Raw genomic sequence first — 23,793 nt, forward strand, 5'->3', positions numbered from 1 at the left:
TTATGTCTGTATGCTTTTCAATTTTGACAATGGGCAGGAATCCAAAAACATAACACATCTTCAAGATGTCAAGAGTTTCCAACTTGTTGAAATAACCCAATTCTATTATCTGACAGAATAGAAGAATTTGCCAAATCCAGAGAGAAAATATGTGGTATGAAAACAATCGCTCAGGCACCACTCAGATCCTTAAATTCAATCCAGTGAGCTCTGTTCCTCACAGAGAGGGTACAGAGGACAGAAATAACGCTGAAGAAGTGTTACCAAATGAGACTATGCTGGACTCAGGGCCACTTCAGGTTATACAAACTGGAGAGGAAAAAACTTGTCAAGTCATCAATGCCATCAGTTATTAGATAAGTGACCTTGGCTGACTTTACAAGGTTGAATCAGCATGTCTTAAAAAGAAAATCAGCCTAAGAAGAAGTTGGGGTAGCAGACACCCATTACAGAATGACTTCAGTACAGTGGCTCATGCCTGTAAGCCCAGAACTTTGGGAGGCTGAGACAAGAAGATCACTTGAAGCCAAGAGTTCAAGACCAGCCCATGAAACACAGTGAGACCCTGTCTCTACCAAAATTTTAAAAATTAGCCGAGTATGGAGGTGCACACCTGTAGTCCTATTTCCTTGGAAGGCTGAGTTAGGAGTGCCTGAGTCCAGTAATTCAAGATTACTGTCAGACCTGGGCGTGCCACTGCACTCTAGTCTGGGTGACAGAGTGAGACTCTGTCCCAAAAAACAAAACATACAAACAAAAAAACCATTTCAGATTTGCAAACACTAACACACAATAACTCACATGGATATTGTGTTACAAAGAAACTGAGTGGGAAAGTGTGAGCATCAGGGAACGTGGATTCTAATCTCTGCTCAGTTTCTCAGTAGCTGTGTGACTTTAGGCAAGACATTTAACCTCCCTGGGCCTCATCTCTGTCCCCATCTGTAAAATGAGGATGCTAAAGAAGACAGTCTCTTAGTGCTCCTTTCAATTCTGAAACTGTGTTTCTGTTAAGATAACATACGCAGTGTGGGATCAGGCTGATCTTGAATTTGGTTCTCTGCCTGGATGTGTTAAGGATGGAAACATGGCGGTGGGCAGCTTCCATCCACCCAGGAGGGACAAACGTGAGACGTCACTAGAGCGTCATTTCCTGAGGGTATCTCTTTCCTTTAGAATGTTTGTGCTGTTGCTCCACCTTGGTAACATCCAAAGCAGTAGGACCAATTAATAAAGCAAGTAGGGCCACCATAACCAGGAAGGAAGAAGACCCACAGTGGCCCACTCTGCCTTGGGGTGGGCCACATGGACCACGAGGCAAAGGCTCCCAAACAGTGCTCAGTGACAGAACCAACCAGTGCCCCCTAGAGGGTTTCTGACCTGAGAGATGACCGAGTTCTTGTACTCCCAGAGCTTCCTGGCCTCGGCTTTCTCCTTGTTACTCAGCAGCTGAGGCTGGGGAGCCTTCCCCGACGCCCTGGCCTCAATAAATCGAGTTACCAAGGACCACAGACGTTGCTGCCATCTCAGCACCCCGGGGAGAGCGTCAGCTGAGTTTAGCATCAGCACATGAAAAGAGAAAGACCGGACATGAGAATGATCACTTTGGTGATAACGAGGCTGGAGGCTGAGAAAGACATCTGTGGATTGATGGGAAGCTTCACCGTGCCCTGACAGATTCTCCAAGCGGAGGCTGGAGGGTCCTCCCTGGCTTCCAGTGCCTGGGAGGTCAGACCAGGACTGAGTCCATCATATCTTAGTGCCCCGGACGTTCAGAGCACTGGCTGGAAGGGCCACTCAAAATGCTACCCACCAACCGTCACGCGCTCATGACAAGATTAGAAGCTCGGTCAGGACGTGCATCGGCGCACTGTCCCCTTGATTAAGCAAACTTGCTGTGACAAAAATGCCATGGAGCTAAGAGTGTGTCTGGCAGACAGAGTCCACGTACACTGGTGAAAGTGAGATCTCACGTGGACGGGTTATATGCAGTGGCGGTGGGGTACAGACCACGCTTGGAGCGGCACTGCTTCACGGTACTTTAACCCCGTCCTGTCCTTGCCAGGTGTGTGGGTATTCCATGTTTCAAACATGTGCCTCAAATCTAGCTGTTAATCTGGTCTTTGGTGAAGCTGAACGGCCAGCCACACTAGGGCCAGCTCAGGTCCCTGTACCCTGGACGCCGGGCTAGGTGATCTCAAGCCTGGAGGCACAGAAGAACCTTCTGCGAGGCTGACTAGAAAAAGATTCCTGGGCCAGGCGCGGTGGCTCACGCCTGTAATCCTAGCTCTCTGGGAGGCTGAGGCAGGCGGATTGCTCAAGGTGAGGAGTTCAAAACCAGCCTGAGCAAGAGCGAGACCCGTCTCTACTATAAATAGAAATAAATTAATTGGCAAACTAATACATATAGAAAAAATTAGCCGGGCATGGTGGCGCATGCCTGTAGTCCCAGCTACTCGGGAGGCTGAGGCAGGAGGATTGCTTGAGCCCAGGAGTTTGAGGTTGCTGTGAGCTAGGCTGACGCCACAGCACTCTAGCCTGGGCAACAGAGTGAGACTCTCTCTCAAAAAAAAAAGAAAAAAAAGAAACAGATTCCTGGAGTCTGTCCCGCAGGTTAGGGTGGGAGCCAGAAGCTGTGCCTGTATGTCTGCGCTTTCCAAGCCCTCCCAGGACTGGCATCTGCGACCACTGCTCCTGCTAGCCATGGCACGCCAAAATAAACAGCGATTCCTCAAATAGCACACATACTTCACACAAGTCTCAAGATCCCAGGCATGCGATTATCTCTTCCATAACGACACCTGGGGCAGACTATATGAAGGAAAAATGAATGACTGTCGGGCAGTGTACTGTAAGATAGCCAGATACTCAAGATTTTCACTTCATGTCATCTTAGCTACAAGCAACTCTGGAGACACAAATCTCCACGAGAGGGGAGACGGAGGTTGCTGCGCAGTGACTGAAAGGTCGCAGGCAACACCAGGCTCAGGGCTCACCAGGGTTTTCTGGACTGGGGAGGGAGAATGACACTGTTCTAGAAAAAACCTTTCAAAGTAGATCAAGAGAGCACTGGCTTCTCGGACCACGGCAGGCATAGGGGTAGCACAGAAGCCTGTCTATCTCCAAGGAAACAGTCCTCAAAGTGTGGTCCCCGTAGAATGTGCCAGAATCACCACGGAGCTTGCTCGAAGGCACACCCCTGGGCCCCATCCTGGAGGCTGTGTCAGCAGGTCTGGGATGAGGACTGGGAATCTGCACCTGCAACGAGTTCCCCCAGGGATTCTGAGGCTCGCTTACGTTCGGGTAGCACTTGCGCTGGTCTAAACACGGCACAGGGTGTTGGGCACACTGCTCCTTGCTCTATGGAACTGATTCCTAGAGTTCCCCACCACCGTCTTAGCAACGCACTCCCTTCCCCAGTCTCCTTTGGAGTCCAGGGCAGATCACAAGAGAGGCAGGCCAGGAGGAGGAAGGAGACTTACTCTTCACATCCCACAAGATATCCTTCTCCGGAGGGGCGGCAAAAAGGATGTAGAGGCGAATGGTGTCGATCCCATACTGCTCTACAACTTCCTCGGGGTCCACCCCGTTGTGTTTGGACTTACTCATCTTCTCCCACGTCACCTCTAACTTCTCTTTCGTTTTTGCATGCACAGGAACAGCACCTAGATGCCAAAGGATACACAGTTATGGGGTGTGACCCATACTGGGTGAGCAATGAAAAGTGTCCATTTGAAGAATGGAACTGATTCACTTAACGTGCTTGTCTCGCCCTCTATGTTATATTATAAAAATGCTTTTATTTTTAAATAAAGGAGGCCCACCTCCCTCCACAGACCTTCCTTCATGAGTAAATAATATAATTATAATAGCCAGCGCCAGTTTTTTCTATAATTTCCCCCTTTATAAGGAAATTATTTATGTACAAAAAGGGAGGTACCGTGTTTCCCCCAGAATAAGACCTACCCATAAAATAAGCCCTAGCAGGATTTCTGAGCATTTGCGCAATATAAGCCCTACCCCGAAAATAAGACCTAGTGATGGGCATGGCTATGCAGCGCATCTGCACAGCCCATGCATTTCCTCGTGGAGCGGTAAAGAAGACGAACAGCCCTTCTCATGTGCCCCATCATGACAGCTACTATCCCAGAGGTGACCGGAAAGGTGCGGGCAGCCCCACCAACAAGGTCAGCTCCCCCTGTCAGGTCCCGGCCATCCTGTGCGTGCTGCGAGCTGAGGCTTTGAGGGTAAAATAACACATCCCCTGAAAATAAGCCCTACGGTGTCCTCTTGAGGAAAAATAAATATAAGACCCTGTCTTATTTTCGGGGAAACACGATAAAAGAATTAGCAAAGCTGCACATGCTGCTGTTTTCTTTATGGATTCAGGGTCCCTTACACAAGTTGGCAGCTGACCTGTCAGGGTCTCAGAGCAGCAGAGCACACTGAGAGGTCACTTCACTTTGAGGTTTGGTCCTCCCACCATGTTGTAGTCACCAAAACACGATGTCTCAGGGCACGTGGAGCTCAGTCTCCAGCTCACGCTCAATGTGGCGGTCCCTTTGTGGTGGTAGCCACGCACATCCTGTTCTTTGGAAGTGTCCCCTCTTCTACCCACACCATGGTCTAGATGGCGCTGACAGAAGAGGCCTTAAATGGCCATGCTCAGACAAGGTGACCTTGTTGCCAAGCCCTAGTGGATAGGACCAGTAAGGACACCTGACAAAGCTAAGCCTCTTTCTCAGGAATTGGAACCAAGAGACACAGACTCTGTTTCAACATTGTTGGGCACTAGAATCATCAGGTCCTAAGGAGTTGGGGCAAGGCTTGTCACTGTGGCTACCCAAGGTCACTCTGTAAACCGAAATTGCGAGAACACAGCATCCCAGTCTGGCAGAGGAAGAACGGAGCAGGAGAAAAGAGAGAAGTGGAAGGAGGAACTAGAGGCGTGAGAAAGAGAGAGGGAGAAAGGAATGGCCGGTGACTTCGTATGTGCCGTGGGGCCTGCCTGTGTTTCCTGCAACTACTTTAGGGTGACGCCCCTACAATCCTTGTGTTATACCCACCTTTGGGGGGATTTCTCTTCCTTCCAATCAAATAATCCCTCACTCTAACAGCAAGTAAGCTTCCAAGGGACCAATTTATATACTCAAAGGCCACCTCTAGGCATCATGAGACGTACATCCGTTAAGTAGACAGAAGCCTGCTCCTGCTGGTCCAGGCGTTCTCACCCAGCAGGCACGTCTGCGTGGGAAGGGAGAAGATGTTCATAATGCCGCCTGGCCCCAGGTCATCAGAGCAAATGTTGACTGAAGCCCTGGAAGATGTTCTATCCAGGCTCAGGGAACTCTTGCCACCTCTACCCTGCCTCGGGCTGTGTCTATTCTTAACAGCACTGTTCTGCAAATTATGAAAAAAATGTATCTTTCTGGGCAGAGAAGTTGAGAAGTCACAAAAAGTTGCTCCCTTTTGGCAGATGTGGCCTTGAAACACATAGTTTGGCAAGTGGCTGGATTTCAGGCCCTGCTCTTTGTCTTGGCTGGGTGCCTTTGTGCAGTGTACAAACTGCACAGCTGTACATGGGCAGCCTTGCCTATAACACAGAGAATACTTCGCTAACTGCTGAAATTTATGTGTCCCTGAATTGAGTGCCACACGTGTCTGGCTTGTGTTGGAGAGACACTGCCAGTTCTGCTTCTCCAGCTTTTTTCTCCCATGGGCCATTCCAAATTCTGAGATAGTATTGCTTTGATTGGGTCATTCCACTGACTGCTTTCACCCAAACCTCTCTCTAGTGTCTGGCTTGGGAGGCTGCCTGCTATTTAAGAGGTCGTGTGTACCTAAGCTCATCCGTCATGCACTGGTTTTCCTAAATGTAGGCCAGAGTGCTGGGGGTTTCTCACAGCTGCTCCTATGTATGAGCACTCCCCTCCCCCAATTTTCTAGCATGTCATCTATTTTGCTGTGTGCTGGGAGCATGTGACACACCCTCATCATGCCACCTAAAGATCTGGCAGGAGGAAACATCTTTGAAGTAGGGTAAAAACACAGAGTGGAAGGAAAAGGCTCAGCAGAGCTGGGAGAAAAGAGAAGTCTGGGCTGGGCACAGTGGCTCACACATGTAATCCTAGCACTCTGGGAGGCTGAGGCAGGTGGATCGTTTGGGCTCAGGAGTTCGAGACCAGCCTGAGCAAGAGTGAGATCCCCTCTCTATTAAAAATAGAAAGAAATTAATTGGACAATTAAAAATACATAGATGGGGGATGGTCATGATGGAGACTCAGACTTTTGGGGGGAGGGGGGGAAATGGGCATTTATTGAAACCTTAAAATCTGTACCCCCATAATATGCCAAAATAAAAAAAAATTAGTTCATTTCCCCGACGGGGAGCCAAAAAAAAAAAAAAAAAAAAAGAAAAAAAAATACATAGAAAAAATTCGCTGGGCATGGTGGCGCGTGCCTGTAGTCCTAGCTACTCGGGAGGCTGAGGCAGAAGGATTGCTTGAGCCCAGGAGTTTGAGGCTGCTATGAGCTAGGCTGAGGCCACGGCACTCTAGCCCAGGCAACAGAGCAGGACTCTGTCTCAAAAAAAAAAAAAAAAAAAAAAAAAAAAAGAGGGAAGACTGGGGAGTCGGGGAGAGGCATTCTGCTGGGCAACACTAGCGGGAGCTGCTTTGGGGTGTGCAAGAGTAAGCAGAGTGGTGGCCCTGAGGTTCTGACTTGTGCCACTAGGGACATGGGGCCAAGAGCACGCTGAGGCTTGGAGACCGAGGCCAACGGGTCCCTCTCCCAGATTCTGCACCCAGCCAGGGCCCAGTGGCAGATGCCTGGTTGCCCGATAGCTCTCATGCCGTGCCTGGGTCCTCTGTGAGTATCTGGAGGGGGTGGGATGGGCCATTCTTACCCGTGAGATCGACCTCCTCTCGCTGTAGATACTGTCCGGATGGTAGGCGGAATGTCTGCCCCTTGATTAGGCCTTGGGCCAGCAGCTTATGGAAAGGCTCTCTGAGGAAAGAGGACAGGAAGCTGGAGGAGTGGGGACACAATGCATAATGACGACAGCAGCTCAGACCTCACCTGCTGATGGCCAGAAGCAACTGCCCTTCAGAAAACAGGCTGGCTGACCAAGGCCACTTGTAAACCCAGCTTAGGCCAGGCACAGTGGTTCATGCCCATAATCCCAGCACTTTGGGAGGCCAAGGGGGTAGAATTGTTCAAGCCAGTAGTTCAAGACCAGCTTGGGCAACGCAGTGAGACCCCATCTCTACAAACAGAAAAATTAGCTGGGCATGGTGGCGTGCACCTGTAGTCCCAGCTACTCAGGAGGCTGAAGCAGGATTGCTTGAGCCAAGGAGTTTGAGGCTGCAGCAAGCTATGATGATGCCACTGCACTCTAGCCCGGGTGACAGAGTGAGATCCTATCCCTTAAAAAACAAACAAAAAAACCCCAGCTTAAACAAATGGCTGCTTATAAATAAGAAAATTGAGTCAAATCAGCAAGTATTAGCTATAGGTCTAACTTCCACTACGGCAAAGTAGAGTCAGCCCAGGTCTCAGATTTGGAAGGCCTAGGTTAGAATTTTAGTTCTGTTCTTCAATGAATTCTACGAGCCAAACCAAATCACTTGCTCTGAGTGTCAGTTTGCTTACCTGTAAGAAGGGGGTAAAAAACCCCTGCCTCAAAGGGCTGTTGGGTAGATTAAATCAAAGCATTGCATGAAAATACTTGCAAATGTTTTAAAAAACCACACAAATGTCAGCCATATGCAGAGCTTAGCACAAGAAAGGATCACGAGGACCCAGAGGTTTGGTTAGAGTTCTGTTCAGGGAGGTTAATTTTTTCCTTAACCTTACATACAGTGCCTGTTTATATTCTTCAAAATATTTTTAAGCCAGCCAGGCGCGGTGGCTCATGCCTGTAATCTTAGCACTCTGGGATGCTGAGGCGGGCGGATCGCTTGAGGTCAAAAGTTCGAAACCAGCCTGAGCAAGAGAAAGACCCCATCTCTACTAAAAAATAGAAAGAAATTAATTGGCCAACTAAAAAAAAAAAAAAAAAATGTATATATATATATAAAAAAAATTAGCCGGGCATGGTGGCACATGCCTATAGTCCCAGCTACTCGGGAGGCTGAGGCAAAAGGATCACTTGAGCCCAGGAGTTTGAGGTTGCTGTGAGCTAGGCTGACGCCATAGCACTCTAGTCAGGGCAACAGAGTGAGACTCTGTCTCAAAAAAAAAAAAGAAAAAAAAATTTTTTTAAAACCATACAAGCTATACATGAATATATATATCCTTTCTGTTCAAATCTAAACACTACCCCTCATTTTCAGCCCTACTTCCCTCCAAGGAGGCAGTTATTATTAATAGTTTGGTGTGTACCCCTGGAAAAGTCTGGAGACGTTTTCTTTTTTTTTTTTTTGAGACAGAGTCTCGCTTTGTTGCCCAGGCTAGAGTGAGTGCCATGGCGTCAGCCTAGCTCACAGCAACCTCAAACTCCTGGCTCAAGCAATCCTCCTGCCTCAGCCTCCCAAGTAGCTGGGACTACAGGCATTCGCCACCATGCCCGGCTAATTTTTTGTATATATATTAGTTGGCCAATTAATTTCTTTCTATTTATAGTAGAGACGGGGTCTCGCTCTTGTTCAGGCTGGTTTCGAACTCCTGACCTCGAGCAATCCGCCCGCCTCGGCCTCCCAGAGAGCTAGGATTACAGGCGTGAGCCACCGCCCCCGGCCTGGAGACGTTTTCTAATGCTTTTATATACATAAACATGTACATACCCACATATGGTTTTATAGATTTTTTGGGGGGATTTAAACAAATGAGATTATATCTTATATATTACTTTGTGGTATTCAACTTAATGATATAAATGGATTTCTCCATAATAGTTCATATAGACCTATCTTGTTTTTTAAACAATTACCTAGTATTCTATAATATGAATGGATTTTAATTTATTCATCCTGCCTGTTTTAAAGAAGCAGTTTTAGTCACATCCTTACTGGCTAAACAGTGAAATATACTTTTCTTCTCTCTTAAGAGGAGAAGAGGTTGACTTTCACACTGAAATTACTTTACTTCAAGGCTGAAATTATTTATTCTTAAGAACCTGCTCGATTCAATTTGGAAGAATTTCAGCAAGACCTATTCCAAACTCAAAGCGTGAGTCATGGAGGCATCTGCTGATAACAAATGTTAAGAATTTCATATTGTTCAAGGCCGCGGGCAGGAGCATTCGCATACCAGAGACACACTGCACCTCTCAATGTGCAAACCCTGAGGTGCTTCAAGTTCACTTATGCAGGGTGGTGGCTTTATTTAGAGTTTCTAAAACCCAGTATCCTCCATGAGGCCCAACAGGCCGCAAACCTAACTCTAGAGAGGTAAGTGAAAGGAGCTGGCTCTGTTAGTTTGATAGGATTCTCATTTCACACTCCAGGTCATCTAATTTCGATGGACCTTGGTACTGAGTGAGGCTTCTAGAAAGGCTCCTGATTGTACCCTGTGTAGCTCCTGCCATCATAGCTGTGAGGACAGAGGTGACGGAGAGGACACTTTCTAGTGCATTCAGGAGGATGCAGTGAAACTGAGAGAATGGGAAGGAGACCAAGGGTCAGCTAGAAGAAAAGGATTCCTGGCCTTCATGTTTTAAAATCTTGTTACGAGTGTGAGTATGTATGTGCACGCGTGTGTGGTAGTAGTGGTGGTGGTGGGAGAGGGGGCTTATTTTCCAAGGTGGAAAAGATCCAATACATTTAATATTTAAACAGAAAAGTAACACGTATTTTTGAGACTTCCTTCAGTATATGGTTGCATTATTCGATGTCATGAGGCCTATTGAGCATGCTACTGTGTTAATGTTAGAAATACCACATGTGCACAAAAGTAATCACACCATTGTTTAGGCTCTAAAATCTATCCTAATAAACTCTTTAGAGTCATAAAACTGCCATGCCTCCCACCTCCTCCAAGATATACTTGGTGGCTCCTGGAATATGCCATCTCTCTGGGACAACCTGGACTCATCCTTCACCGTAGAGCTCAGGCCTTCCCTCCTCTAGGTGGCCGTCCCTGTCGTCTGCACGTGCCCCCTTCACACAGCCCCAGCCCCCCCTTTGTGGTTACATAAAGACCGGCCCATCCCCTGCCTTACACCGTTGGTGGCAAGGACTATTGTCTCATTCTTCCCTCTATCCCCAGCACTTAGCACTGGGCCCAAGCGATGATGAGCGTCTTTAAAAACGGTCCAGTTGTGGATGAATAAATGAACAGGCGAGTTGGCCATGGGAGGGAAGGATGCAGAGACTGGCTGTTTGGTGTGGCTCAGCTCCTGCAGCCACCTTCCCCTTCCATCCAATTTGAGGCAGCACCTGGATTTTAACCTCATTACATGAATAACACAACAGTTTAAAAACCAACAAAAAAATTGCATGACTACTTTTTATTGCAGGTGAAGAAAGAGGCTGGATGCACACACATTTAAAAGCACAAGACAAATTAAGCTAGTGTTTTACAGGGAAGGGGTGCCTTCCCCTAACAGCCAGGGGTACCTCACTGCAGCACCAGCAGGATCGATGTGAAGATTTGTACACGTGCAGGGAGCACGTTTTTGAACACGAATTCATCTTTTAGATTGGAATTTTCCTCAAATAATTTTACACAAAGTAGCCTAACACAAAAGAAACAGACTGTAATCTTTTCTTTGATGTTGTCCCAGTAGGATGAATTTGACTGTCTTAGGCTCTAGTGTTCCTGTACCAGGTTTTGAGGTTTTCCCTTTCCTTCCTCAGATAAGTATATGGCTTTGGTCACTCTTAAACTTTTCTTCTTTTTTAGAGACATCATCTTGCTCTGTCACCTAGGCTGGAGTGTAGTGGTGTGATCATAGCTCACTGCAGCCTTGAATTCTCGGGCTCAAGTGATCCTCTTGCGTCAGGCTCCTGAGTAGCTAAGACTACAGGTGAGCGCCACCGTGACCAGCGAATTAAAAAAATATTTTTTATAGAGACGGGGGTCTCACTATGTTGCCCAGGCTGGTCTTGAACTCCTGGCCTCAAGCAATCCTCCTTGACCCAATGAACCAGGCCTGGTCCACTCTTAAATTTTAAAATAGATATCTTGGGGATAGAAGTTAGGAAAGAATAATCTAGAGCCAAAGATAAAGACAGGTAGAATGATTAAAATAAACAGCACTGAGCCTGAAGAAGGGGCTGGGGAAGAAAAAAGGAATTCTGTTCCGTTTTTTGCCATTTTATCAAGTGGTGCAACACCGCCACCTTCTGGGAATGGACAAAATCGCAACACGCTAAAATCTGACCCTAATACCAGCTGATCTAAGGCTACAACTCCTCTGGCCTTATTTTTTAAAACTCCCTCTTCTGATCTGAAACAGTGGCCCAACCCTGTAATCCTACCACTCTGGGAGGCTGAGCTCAAAGTCAGGAGTTCGAAACCAGCTTGAGCAAGAGTGAGACCCAGTCTCTACTAAAAAATAGGAAGAAATTAATTGGTCAACTAAAAATATGTAGAAACAATTAGCTGGGCATGGTTGGCATATACCTGGAGCCCAGGAGTTTGAGGTTGCTGTGAGCTAGGCTGATGCCACAGCACTCTAGCCCAGGCAACAGAGTGAGACTCTGTCTCAAAAAAAAAAAAAAAAAAAAGCCAAAAAAACAATTGTAACCAAAAACTTCTTTTTTTTTTTTTTTTAGGTGAACTGTTAAATGAGGTATAGCACACACATTGGAGTGTCTGAGTCCTAGGGGTATAACTTGATGAATTTTAAAAACATAAACACACCTGTATAACCAGCGCCCAGCTCCATTAGCAGAAGGTGACCAACCTCCTCCCACTTCTAGGCACTGTCTCCTCATCATAGGCATCACTGGCCTGACTGCTAACACCAGTATTTAGTTCGCCTGTTTCAAAACCGTTTCTAACCATTTCTGATGGAGGGAATCTCAGGGGTCTCGAATTGGAGGCTTTCTCCAGCACCGGCAGGTGTGCCCTCCCCAAACAGCAGTGCCCCCAAACCAAGGCCTGCTAGTTAGATGAGTACGTCTGAGTTTCTGAAGTTGGCAACAATGCAACATGATTGCTGAGGCTCCTCTGGACTGTCTGTCTTCTCCCGGGGGTGCAGTATGGCAGGGGCCACCTCAGACGGGTCATCTAGAGTAGGGCTGGCACAACTTGGCCCATCTGCCCCAGTGCCCTTGCCTACAGCCATTCAGACATCGCCGATCAGTAGCAGCACCTCCTGGTTCACTCAGACTGGGCCTCAGAATTATTCTTAGTACTATGTTATCAGAAATCATAGAGTTATGGCTGGGCGCGGTGGCTCATACCTGTAATCCTAGCACTCTGGGAGGCCGAGGCAGGAGTACAGCTTGAACTCAGGAGTTTGAGATTATCCTGAGCAAGAGTGAGAACCTGTGTCTACTAAAAATAGAAAAAATTAGCCAAGCGTGGTGGTGCGTGCATATAGTCCCAGCTACTCGGGAGGCTGAGGCAGTAGGATTGCTTGAGCCCAGGAGTCTGAGGTTGCTGTGAGCTGGGCTGACGCCCCAGCACTCTTTCTTGGCAACAGAGCAAGACACTGTCTTAAAAACAAAAACCAAAAAACCCCACAGACTTATTATGTAAAATTCATCATTTATTTCTTCAACAAATATTTGCTCAGTGTTTGCTCCTCTTTCCAAATCAAGCCCAGATTCCTCAGCATGGCCACCAAGGACTTCTCCCTCTCCCTTTTCACTTGCTATGATCTTTCCAAATGTTGCCCACACGTGCATATCCTTATTCACACTGTTCCCTAAACTGTTATCAAAACTCTACTCCTTCCAGGATAAACTCAGATGCCTCCTCCACTGGGAAGGTGTCTCAGAACTTTCTTGCCTGAATCAATTGTTCTTTCCTCGATGCATCCCGTGCGCTACCTGTGCCTCTGTATTCAGGTGAGGTGCGTACCTGTCTGGCCTCCTCCTGTGTAAGGAGGAGGAGGAAAATCCTTAAAGACCCTTCCCAGTGCCTTGTTCATAACAGATGCTCAATAAATGTTAATGGCTTTGAACTAAAATCAAGCTTGGTTTGTGAATGAATGACTAAACCTATCAGCAGGGGAGGTGAGGGATAATGTGGATGGGACACAGGAAGCAAGAGAGGAAGGAAGGAAGAGGTAGGTGAAGGAGAAGACACTGGATGCCACGGCTCCCAGTTGGGGCCACCCCCTTTCTGCAGTGACAAGTTGGTAGGAAGGTCAGCAGTAGCCAGAGAATGAGAGTGGGGGGCGTGCCTGGACAGTGCTCCCATGGAACTTCACAGTGGGGACAGTGGCGCTTCCCAGCTCCTGGAATCCTGCTCATTCCCAGGTGCTTTCCCTCCACTCTTCCAGGGCTCCAGGGAATGCTCCACGGGGCTCTGGGAATCGGCTCTCACTCTCTTGGCCGAAACCTACCACATCTACCCTTATATGCGGCTTAACTCTGAATATTTTTCATTCAACACATACTTGTGTGACAGTTGGGTACAGAGCACTCTGCAATTAACTGGAGAGCTTGCAGTAAAACAGGCAGCCCAAGACACTCTCATAATAACCATCAACATTATAAGAAAGAGGCAGTAAGTGTGACACAGGGGTGCAAGGTGCATGGGGAATAAAGGACCAGGGAACTTCACAGGCCCTGCTGGACTTGGAACCCAGGCCTGCTGGAGAAGACATCACACCACATCGCCAAGTTCATCATCAGATTCACAACTGGGGTAACGTATTTCCCATTTGTTCATTTATTCACTCAACAGATGGTACTTGGGAAGCAACTCGTGTTAGCAGCTGAGTTACTCATTCATCATAGTGACTGTGCACAGCAGGGAACTTTATAAGAGAGTGAAAAATCTGCAACTCTAAGCCACCAACGAAGCCCTTCTGACTCAGAGACCATCACATGCTAGGGCATCACGCAGGGCCTCTGCCTTGAGGACAGTCATAGATTTTTCCCAGTTAGCTTTCTTTTTACTCCTTCACCACCACCCCTAGAGGTAGATCATGTTTACTTGCACTGAAACACAGCTACAAGCTTTCTTGTTAGTTAGTACGCCACTAATTCAGAAATTGTAGTTGATATCCGCTGGCCATTGAAGGCCACCTTTGTCCCAGGAAGAAAGGAGGGAAAAAGAAAAACTGAGAGGGAGGGAGGGAGTGGGTGAGGAGGGCTGCAAATTATTAGGATAAACAAGGAACTTGAGAACACAGATTGATATAGGCTATTTTAAGTGCCCTTATACAAATCACTATGAAACAGGAATGTACGAATTACAAGGGGCTAAAGAATCTCAGGACACAGCAGAGCCCTATCCAGTTGCTGCAGATGACATTTTCCTATATGAAGCCCTGGATGGCCTGCTGCCCCCTCTCCTGACCTGCTTAGGTGCACTCATGTAGACCTGAAAAGAAAATAGAAGGCCGTGGATCTCTGCAAATTGCTTTTTACTTGGACTTTTCATTAAATCAGACTAAGTTTACCTCTTCTTCCTTGCTCTGTGCCTTAGGGCCATCATGTTCATGTAATTTGCCCAGTTTCTAAGTATTAGCCACAGTTCACTCTTAAAATATCACTGTTCCCATTCCCCAGCAGCCAGCCAGTAGCAAACAAGGAGGCCTTACTAATAACACAGCAAGACCCAAGTACGGCCTCTCTTCTCTTCCTGTTCCTTTCCCCAATAGCCCTGTTTCTGGCTGATCAGAGAAACAGGAGAAAGCTCCGCAGATGGGGCCTGCTGAGCTCTCTGCAGTCAGCGGGGGGCTGGCCTGGCCATTCATGCAGGAGAAACCAGAGCAGGTTGCTTCTGACAGCCACCACTCTTTGTTGATTGCAAACTGCAGGGAAAATTTCAGTTCAGGAAATTTAGTGTGTCTCTGAATTGCATGAAAAAACAACAACAAAAAAACTGACCAGACTCCATGTTTATAGCTATTTCCCACAAAGGGAGAGGACAAGCTTACTGATCTCAGGTCTGTGGACATGAGCATGTTCTCCCACTATAACACGCCCCTCTTGGTAGCTTTCATCCTGCTGCTGGCCACCAGGAAGGAGGGAAGCTAAATGCGGATGCCTGCCCCACACCCAGGAATCAAACCGGCTCAGCGCATTTCCCTGCCTCAGAACATACACTGTACTGGTCGGGTGAGGTGGCTCATGCTGGTAACCCTAGCACCTGTTTGGAGGCTCTTAAAAATTCTAACTGGAGAATTCTGAATGAGCAGATGATTTTCATTCCATCTATGGCGAACTGATTTACCAAAGCAAACCTCCGATAAAGAGGAAAGGCTCCGGTTTTCAGAGGTTACCGTTGCCCTGATGGGATTGAGCAGCAGTAACCCTGACAGCAGTGACGAGAAACAGCTAAGGTGACTTTTTGCACCTTCTTCAACATGGTCAGCCTTCTGAGTACTTAAAGTAAATCGTTTTTGGTGGGAGAGGCAGGGGAAGCATGGAATAGAATCTTATCATCCTGAAAAGAATTAAAAAGCAATAATTGCATAGGTCTATTTCAATTTATACCATGTCACTGTTCTTTAAAGTTGCTGGTGAAGCAAATTCTGGGTGTTACCCAGAAGCTTTATACATTAGAAGTGCATGTGAGTATAACAAAGCATACCTAAAACGGCGTTTTAAAATTATGTTAGAATGCCACAAACTTTTTCTCCTCTTTGAATATAGTTTTAAGCTATATTGTAAAGAAGTCATATAGCCAGATAGAACCTGTGCTATACCTTAGGATAGCCGGCCACTGAAACACTGGTTGATTGATTACTTCTACAAATAATTATTCAGAAACTGGCAGAAACATGCCTTACTGTTAAGGGGCCAGAGATCACTTACAGACGGTTGCTATTTTTAGAACTGCGTGAGAAAGAGATATTTCTTGAGTTGTATTTGGTCTTTAAATGTAACCTCTAACCAATTCTTACTATTCAAAGGAGGATGTTTTCTTTAAAGAACATAAACTTTTATCTGTTTATATCAAGGGATTGAACTTAATTTCTTTAAACAAATATTCAGCAAGAAGGACAGTAACAAGAAGTAATTCCCAGCCCCAAGGGTAATCTTCATGTAGTCAGATAAATTAGTTTCCATAGATAAATGCAAAGCAGACTGGTAAATTCCAGAACCTACTGTACATTTTAGCTAATTTATTTACCCGAGGATAACGCTGTTAATGTGGTTAGTGTCTTTCTGATACAGATTGGTTTATTTTTACACATGAAGGCCTCTGGGACTATTTAGGAGAAAATTATTTTAAGCATTTAATTTATACCCTAAATTAGTTTTCTGTACAGTAGACTTCTTTTAATTTACATGTGCAGGTTGCAGGGTCAGCGAGCTGGCCTGAGGGTAGGGTGAAGGGAAGGAGGTTCCAGTGTGTTTCATTTTAATAAAACTGGGTCTCAGTCTGTATTAAAGAGGTTTTAAAAGTAATATATTATTTATGAAAATTTAAAACACACATATCCTTTGACCCAGGACTCCCCAGTGTTAGTACTTGACCCTACAGATATACTCCTAAATATTAATACTTGCTAAGAATATAGGGTCACTGGACTATTTTTTTGGCAATAGTAATTAGAAAAGTAGGTGACTGCTTAAATTTATGGTATATCCATATGATGGAATTCTATGCACAAATTAAAAAGAATGAGATTTATATGTGCTGATATGGAAAGATCATAAAGCTATGTTATTAAATAAAGAAGCAAAGGACATGTTAATATACACAATATAAGTGACATTTAAAATGAGTAAATCAATAAAAATACACATGTGGAAATAAGCAAAGTATTTATCTGGGAGAAATCAAAGGAAAGTTAAAAGATGAGGAAAAGGATAGAGTGTGGGGTACAAGGAGGGAAGTATTAATGTTCAGTTACTGTACAGTTAAAAATTTTTAATCTTAGACATGTCTTACTTTTGTTTTTATTATTTTTTATTTTGGGGTCAGAGTCTTGCTTTGTCGCCCTGGCTAGAGTACAGTGGTGTCATCCTACCCTATAGCAACCTCAAACTCCCGGGCTCAAGTGATCCTCCTGCCTCAGCCTCCCCAGTAGCTGGGACTACAGGTGTGCACCATCACGCCTGGGTAATTTTTCTTTTCTATTTTTGGAGGGAGGGAAACTCCAAGTGGGGAAACGGATAGGGGGAAAGCCTGGCTAATTTTTTAATTTTTTTGTAGAGATGGGGTTTCACTCATGCTCAGGCTGGTCTGGAACTCCTGACCTCAAGCAATCCTCCTGCCTCAGCCTCCCAGAGTACAGGATTACAGGCATGAACCACTGCACCCAGCCTATTTTTGTCTTTAAATTGTCAACGTAGGTTATCTAGATAGACATTTCTTCTCTTTTTTTCTCTGTAATTAAAAAATATTCTGGGTCGGGTGTGGTGGCTCACGCCTGTAATCCTAGCACTCTGGGAGGCCGAGGCGGGCGGATTGCTCAAGGTCAGGAGTTCAAAACCAGCCTGAGCAAGAGTGAGACCCTGTCTCTACTATAAATAGAAAGAAATTAATTGGCCAACTAATATATATATAAAAAATTAGCCGGGCATGGTGGCGCATGCCTGTAGTCCCAGCTACTTGGGAGGCTGAGGCAGGAGGATTGCTTGAGCTCAAGAGTTTGAGGTTGCTGTGAGCTAGGCTGACGCCACGGCACTCACTCTAGCCTGGGCAACAAAGCGAGACTCTGTCTCAAAAAAAAAAAAAAAAAAAATTCTGAAGGATGTTGTATTAAACAAACAAAACCCAACACAATGACAGTTGAAAAAAAAAAATTCCAGGAATTATGCATTTGGCCATAGATCAGATAAGAGAACCTGAATTTTTGTCCTTATGAAAAGCAAGTGAAAAAGCCAGATGGGATATACAATATGTTCCTTTAAATGTTTCATTGAGCTGGCAAAAACCAAACCAAACAAACTAAACCAAAACAAAACATACCAAAAACACCTAAGGAAAATACAGTTCCTAAAGCCAGTTTCCATCTTGAGGTATCTATGGAACCCCAATGATCATGAACTTTTGAGCATGGTGCAGAGCATAAAAGATGGGCTATAAAACCTGGGGCCAACCAACTTTGGGAGTCTAGACGACTTCAAATAAGGCAGGAACCATCAGTAGAAAGGTGAAGTAGAAATAAACCTATGGTTCAGGACAGAAAAGCAAGGAAACTTGACTACCTTAACTATGGTGATGTGTAGAAGGAAAGAAAAATATTTCTCCTGAGAATTTGTAGATATAAGTTGACCCTCATATGGGTTTGGGACTGAATTCATGCCACCTGTATGGACCTAAAATCCTCAAGCAGAAAATTTAATTTACAGTAGTCTTGGGTTGGTAGCCTCTCCAGGCAACAGGGAGAAACTAACACAAATCATCTCTAGAGAGGTTTCAAAGAGTTCCCATAAAGAAAGGTTCAAGGAATATAAGGTCACAGTTAAACTACATACACACACTCTCTCTCTTTCCAAGGAACTAGGCACTCTGAGTGAGAACAGTAGAAATAATGAATGACTAAATCAGACCAATAATGACCTTAAATATGTAATTATCAGTTAGATAGTACAAAATAATTATTTAATATATTTTAGGAAATAAAGTCTTGAAATATAGCAAGAAGAGACCACAAAAACAATAAAGGAGATTTAAAAACCCTAGAACTTCTACAAATGAAGAATATAATAAGTGAAATAAAAAACTCAGCCAGGCACAGTGACTCTCACCTGTAATCCTAGCACTTTGGAAGGCCAAGGTGGAAGGGTTGCTTGAGGCCAGGAGTTTGAGACTAGCCTGGGCAACATAGCAAGATTCCAACTCTACAAAAAATATTAGCCGGGCATGGTGGCAGGTACCCGTAGTCCCAGCTATTGTGAGGCTGAGGCAGGAGGATTGCCTGAACCCAGGAGTATGAGGTTGTAGTGAGCTATGATGACACCACTGCACTCTAGCTTGGGTGACAGAGAGAGAGAGAGAGAGAGAGAGACACTCTGTCTCAAAAAAAAAAAAAAAAAAAATAGAAAAAAAAATCTCTCAAAGAATGGGTCAATCAGCAGATTAGAAACAATGAAACAATTAGAAACTGGAAGAAAGATAAAAAGAAATTACCCAAAATGCAGTGTGGGAAACAAAGAGATAGATAATGTGAAAGGACATGAAACATAGACTGAGTAGTCTAAATACACTTAATCAAAGTTACAAAAGAAGAAAACAGGGGGAGTGGGATGGGAAAGAGATACTTTGGAGAGACAGTCACTGAGAACTTTTGAGATACCATCCTATAGCTTTAGGAAGCCCAAATCCCAAGCAGAATAAATAAAAAGAAATCCATACCTAGATATAGCAGATAAACTTCAAACACCAAAGACAAAATGCCTTAATAGCAAACAGAGAGAAAAGATGGATTATCTAACAAGGCACAACAAACCAACCTACAGTAGCTGTTGATTTCTCATCAGCAAAAACAAAAGCTTGAGAGAAAAACTATTAACTTAGAATTGTGTGTTAAATGAAAATATCTTTTAAAAATGAGATTTAAAATAACAAGCTTGAAATAAATATATTTTCAGACAAATACGACCTAATAGATCTTCACTAAGGAAAACAAGACATTCTGAAGTATAAATTTTAGACAAAAGGAAAATGATTGCAGATGTTTAGGTCAGAGCTGCAAGAAGGAAGAGTGAGGAAAGATATTGGTAAACATATAGTCTCAATGCAATTCCAATTACATTCCCAACAGACACCTGTGGAATGTGACAAGCTGCATCTAAAATTTGTATGGAAGAATGAAAAGTTCAATCATAGCCAAAGGTCTCCCGAGGAAAAAGAACAAAGTAGGAGGACTTCCTTTACTGGATATCAAGACTTGTAAAATTAACATAACAAAGGCAGTAAATAACTAGCACAGCAAAATCAAATGGACCAAAGGACAGAATAAAGATCCTATCAACAGGCTCCTACATATATGACAACCTGATTTATGATGAAGAGGGCACCACAGATCAGTGGGGAAAAGGTCTGTTCCGTTAACAGTGCTGACACAATTAAAAGCAACAGCCATAAAGGAAAAGATTATTACATTTTACTACATTAAGAATTTCTGTGCTTCTCACTTCCAAAACAAAAAAAAAAAAAAAAAAAGAATTTCTGTTCATCAAAAGACACCATAAAAATAAGATAAGCCAAGAACTAGGGAAAAAAATTTGCAATACATACAGCTGAAAAAGTATCAGTATTCAAAATTTTTAAAGAACTTTTATAAATCAAGAAAACACAACCCAGAAAAATGTAAAACCAAAGAGTACAAAGATTTAATGCAAAAGGAAACACAGAGATCCTAAACATATTAAAAACATGCTAAACTTCATTAAGTAATCAATGTCTTTAAATTCAAATTTAAGTCACAAACTGACCCATTATATACCCACTGCTTTAGTGAAATTTAAAAGGTTGGACAATATAGAGTGTTTTTTTTTCCCTTGAGACAGTGTCTAGCTCTGTTGCCTGGGCTAGAGTGTCCTGGCATCCCTAGCTCAGAGCAACCCCAAACTCCTGGGCTCAAGCAATCCTATTGCTCCTGAGTAGCTGGGACTACAGGCATGTGCCACCATGCCTGGCTAATTTTTTCTATCCATTTTTAGTTGTATGGCTAATTTATTTCTATTTTTAATAGAGACAGGGTCTCACTTTTGCTCAGGCTGGTCTCGAACTCCTGAGCTCAAGCAATCCTCCTGCCTTGGTCTCCCAGAGTGATAGGATTACAGGCATGAGCCACCGTGCCCAGCCTACGAAATGTTGATGAAGATGTAGACATGGGACCCCTGACCTCTATTAGTGGGAGTGTAGGTTTATGTAACCACTATGCAAAACAGCTTGGGGTCTCTTAGTAAAGTTGAACACATGTACACCCTACAATTGAGCAATTCTACTCTTAAGTACATACCCTGAAGAAATGCTGACACATTTATGTCAGGAACCATGTGCAAGTTATGTTCATGGCCATTTTGTTCACAAAACGGTTGAACAACCATTAATGGTGGTATGGACACAAAAACTGAGTTCTGTATTGGAAATCCCATCCCATATAATGGAATACCATGCAGCAGCGAAATAGGAATGAAATACAATTTCATGTAGCAACACTGCTGAATTTCAAAAGAAATGCTGAGTGAGGAAAGCAAGACAGAATACATGAACTATGATTCTACTTATGTAAAGTTCAAACACAGGAACCAATGATATATTATTATTTAAAAATTTGTAAAGAAAAGCAAAAAAATGAGGAATTCAAAATTCAAGATAGGTGTTAGTGAGAAGAGGGGTGGTGGGCACAGGAAAAAGGATGGTATGACAGTATCTGGGGATTCTAAGGTACCTGTAATATTCTATTTCTTAAACTGAGGAGTGGGGCAAGCATATTCATTTTATTATTTAAATTATATAATACATCAAACATATTGTTTCTATATATGATGTATTTCACAGGGATAAAAAGCATACACATTTTCTGAACATTATGAACAACAGATTATAGGCTAACAGGTTAAGAATTTATCAGTGGATTTACAATGTGATTCTCTATATTCTAAGTGTTTATTTGCATTTATCAGAGTGATATATCAAGGCAGGATTCAGCCAAGCTTAGGAACAGAGCTTACATAGAGGGACCAGATGACAAGCATGACCTCATATGAGATACTATAAAAGCCATAAACACGATGGACCACTCTTCTCTGCCTCACAAGTAACAATCTCAAATTAAGGCTAGGCTCTATGCAAGCATGCAACATCATATCCCAGAACTGAGTAAGCAATATAAACATACTTCAGATGGTTAAGGCTGACAGCGACCTCCAAGGTATACTTGATGAATAGGATTCTCCTGCTATGTATGTTTAGCTTGCTTCGGAAGAACTGACACCCCCTTCAAGTTGCCATTCATAGAACTGAATCCTTTTGCAAAGTAATATAAATGCTCACCTGTGTTTGACCATTTTTTGATCATGGCAAAAATGACTAAAGAATCTCGCATAGAACAAGTGCATGACAGCATGTTCTTTCCCTCCAATGTACAAATCCACAGGCATCCAGTAATCTGCCAACGCTCTGTTAAAAGGGCTGGAAGAAAGAAAAATGGACATTTTTTAAAACTTGCTTTGTCGAAATTGTGTAAATTAGATAGACCTGTTATAATTTGCATATACCCTGAAATGAATTATGTCAAGTAATAACAGTGATTTTCTTTTTAAAATATAATAACAGAAAAGCTTATATAATACAAAAGAAAAAGTCAGATCGGTCAATGTTAATTATAAAATCTATAAAAACTGTAACAGAAAACATCACTAAAATACTTGAACAAACACAACTTTCATATAAAATGAGGACAAGAAGGCCAGGCGTGGTTGGCTCATGCCTGTAATCCCAGCACTTGGGGAGGCCGAGGTGGGAGGATTGGTTGACACCAGGCTGGGCAACATAGTGAGACCTCATCTTTACCAAAAACATAAATAAATAAAAAATTAGTTGTGTGTGGTGGTATGAGCCTGTAGTCCCAGCTACTCGGGAGGCTGAGGTGGGAGGATCACTTGAGCCCAGGAGTTAAAGACTGCAGTGACTGTATCACCACATTCCAGCCTTGGTGAGTGTGAGAACCTGACTCTCTGGGGGGAGGGGAGGGGCGGGAAATGAGGACAAGAGGAAAATATATCAGCAAAAAAGGCATCTTGGTAGAATGAATATTTGAATATCTAGATTTATTTTCATTTTTATTATGATTAGAGAATTGAAACTTTTGAGTTCTTACCAATAGAGGGCAATGTGGCATCTACAATGGAGATTAACATGCAGATATGAAGTGCTCATTTTAAAACAGAAATCCGGTCATAATTTTTAAAAGCAGCCTTAAAATATAGCCAGTAAGAGCCTGTATATGGCCCGCTGGATGCAATGAAGCGTGGTTAGGGCAAATTGTCACTGAATAGCCCAATAACTCTCTCCCACCTAATAGATACTTTTTAGCCAACAGATACTAAATGAAAGGCTTCCTCAAACTCCCAGGTCGTAGTGGACACTGGAGAGGAAAGGAAATATCTCTATTTTCTGGCTGGCACCGTCAAGAAAAGGGGGCAGTACCTTGGCTGGGGACAGACCTCTTTGTTCTCAAAGTGAACACCCTCTCTTGAGGTCAGCCAGCCAAGAAAACTTCTGCCTTTGGAGGATTTCAAACATTTGTGAATTCTCTCCCCCACAGCTCAAAGCCCTTTTTCCCCAGCACGGACTTGGCTGGCTCCTGCTCTGAGGCTGCAAAAAGAGCCTGTCACCCAGCAAGGGACAAGCCTGGCCACCACCACACGTTTGCTTCTGAATGTAGCTCCGTGTTCTCTCCTCTTGTCACTGTGCCAGCATTCTGGTAAAATTAAAAGAACATTTTTTTTTTAATTTGTGTGAAAAATAGTTCCTTAAAGAAATTCAACTGCCAATCCAGGCGACAGAAAAGAAAGGGGAAGTGAAGGATGGTATTTAGCCAGAAAACAAGTTTGGGATAAATTAAGGAGTGAAATGTTGAAAGTAGCTACAGCTTGGATTTCTGATCCAGCCAGGAAAGCATCCTAGTGAGAACTTGAGCCAGCGCTGAAGCTAACAGCAGCATGCTATGTGGGAAACGGAATGCTCTGTGGAATTCACAAGCTGGGGGCTGTGGAGGTCTCAGGCTGCATCTTCTGCCAGTCAAAGGTCCCATCC

General features: G+C 44.1%; 1 protein-coding gene across 1 annotated transcript in view; it reads right to left on the bottom strand.

Moving 5' to 3' along the window:
- LARS2 (leucyl-tRNA synthetase 2, mitochondrial) overlaps positions 1–23,793 on the bottom strand; it is a 157,199-nt gene that overhangs the window by 27,358 nt on the left and 106,048 nt on the right. Inside the window, exons 14-17 of the mRNA XM_012770326.3 lie at positions 22,030–22,167; positions 6,905–7,005; positions 3,483–3,665; positions 1,381–1,550 (exon numbers count right to left, since the gene is read on the bottom strand). Coding sequence (XP_012625780.3) covers positions 1,381–1,550; positions 3,483–3,665; positions 6,905–7,005; positions 22,030–22,167 — 592 coding nt within the window. The remainder of the gene's footprint in view (positions 1–1,380; positions 1,551–3,482; positions 3,666–6,904; positions 7,006–22,029; positions 22,168–23,793) is intronic.

The sequence above is a fragment of the Microcebus murinus genome, chromosome 1 (genome assembly GCF_040939455.1).
Source record: "Microcebus murinus isolate Inina chromosome 1, M.murinus_Inina_mat1.0, whole genome shotgun sequence".
In the NCBI taxonomy this organism is placed as follows: Eukaryota; Metazoa; Chordata; class Mammalia; order Primates; family Cheirogaleidae; genus Microcebus; species Microcebus murinus.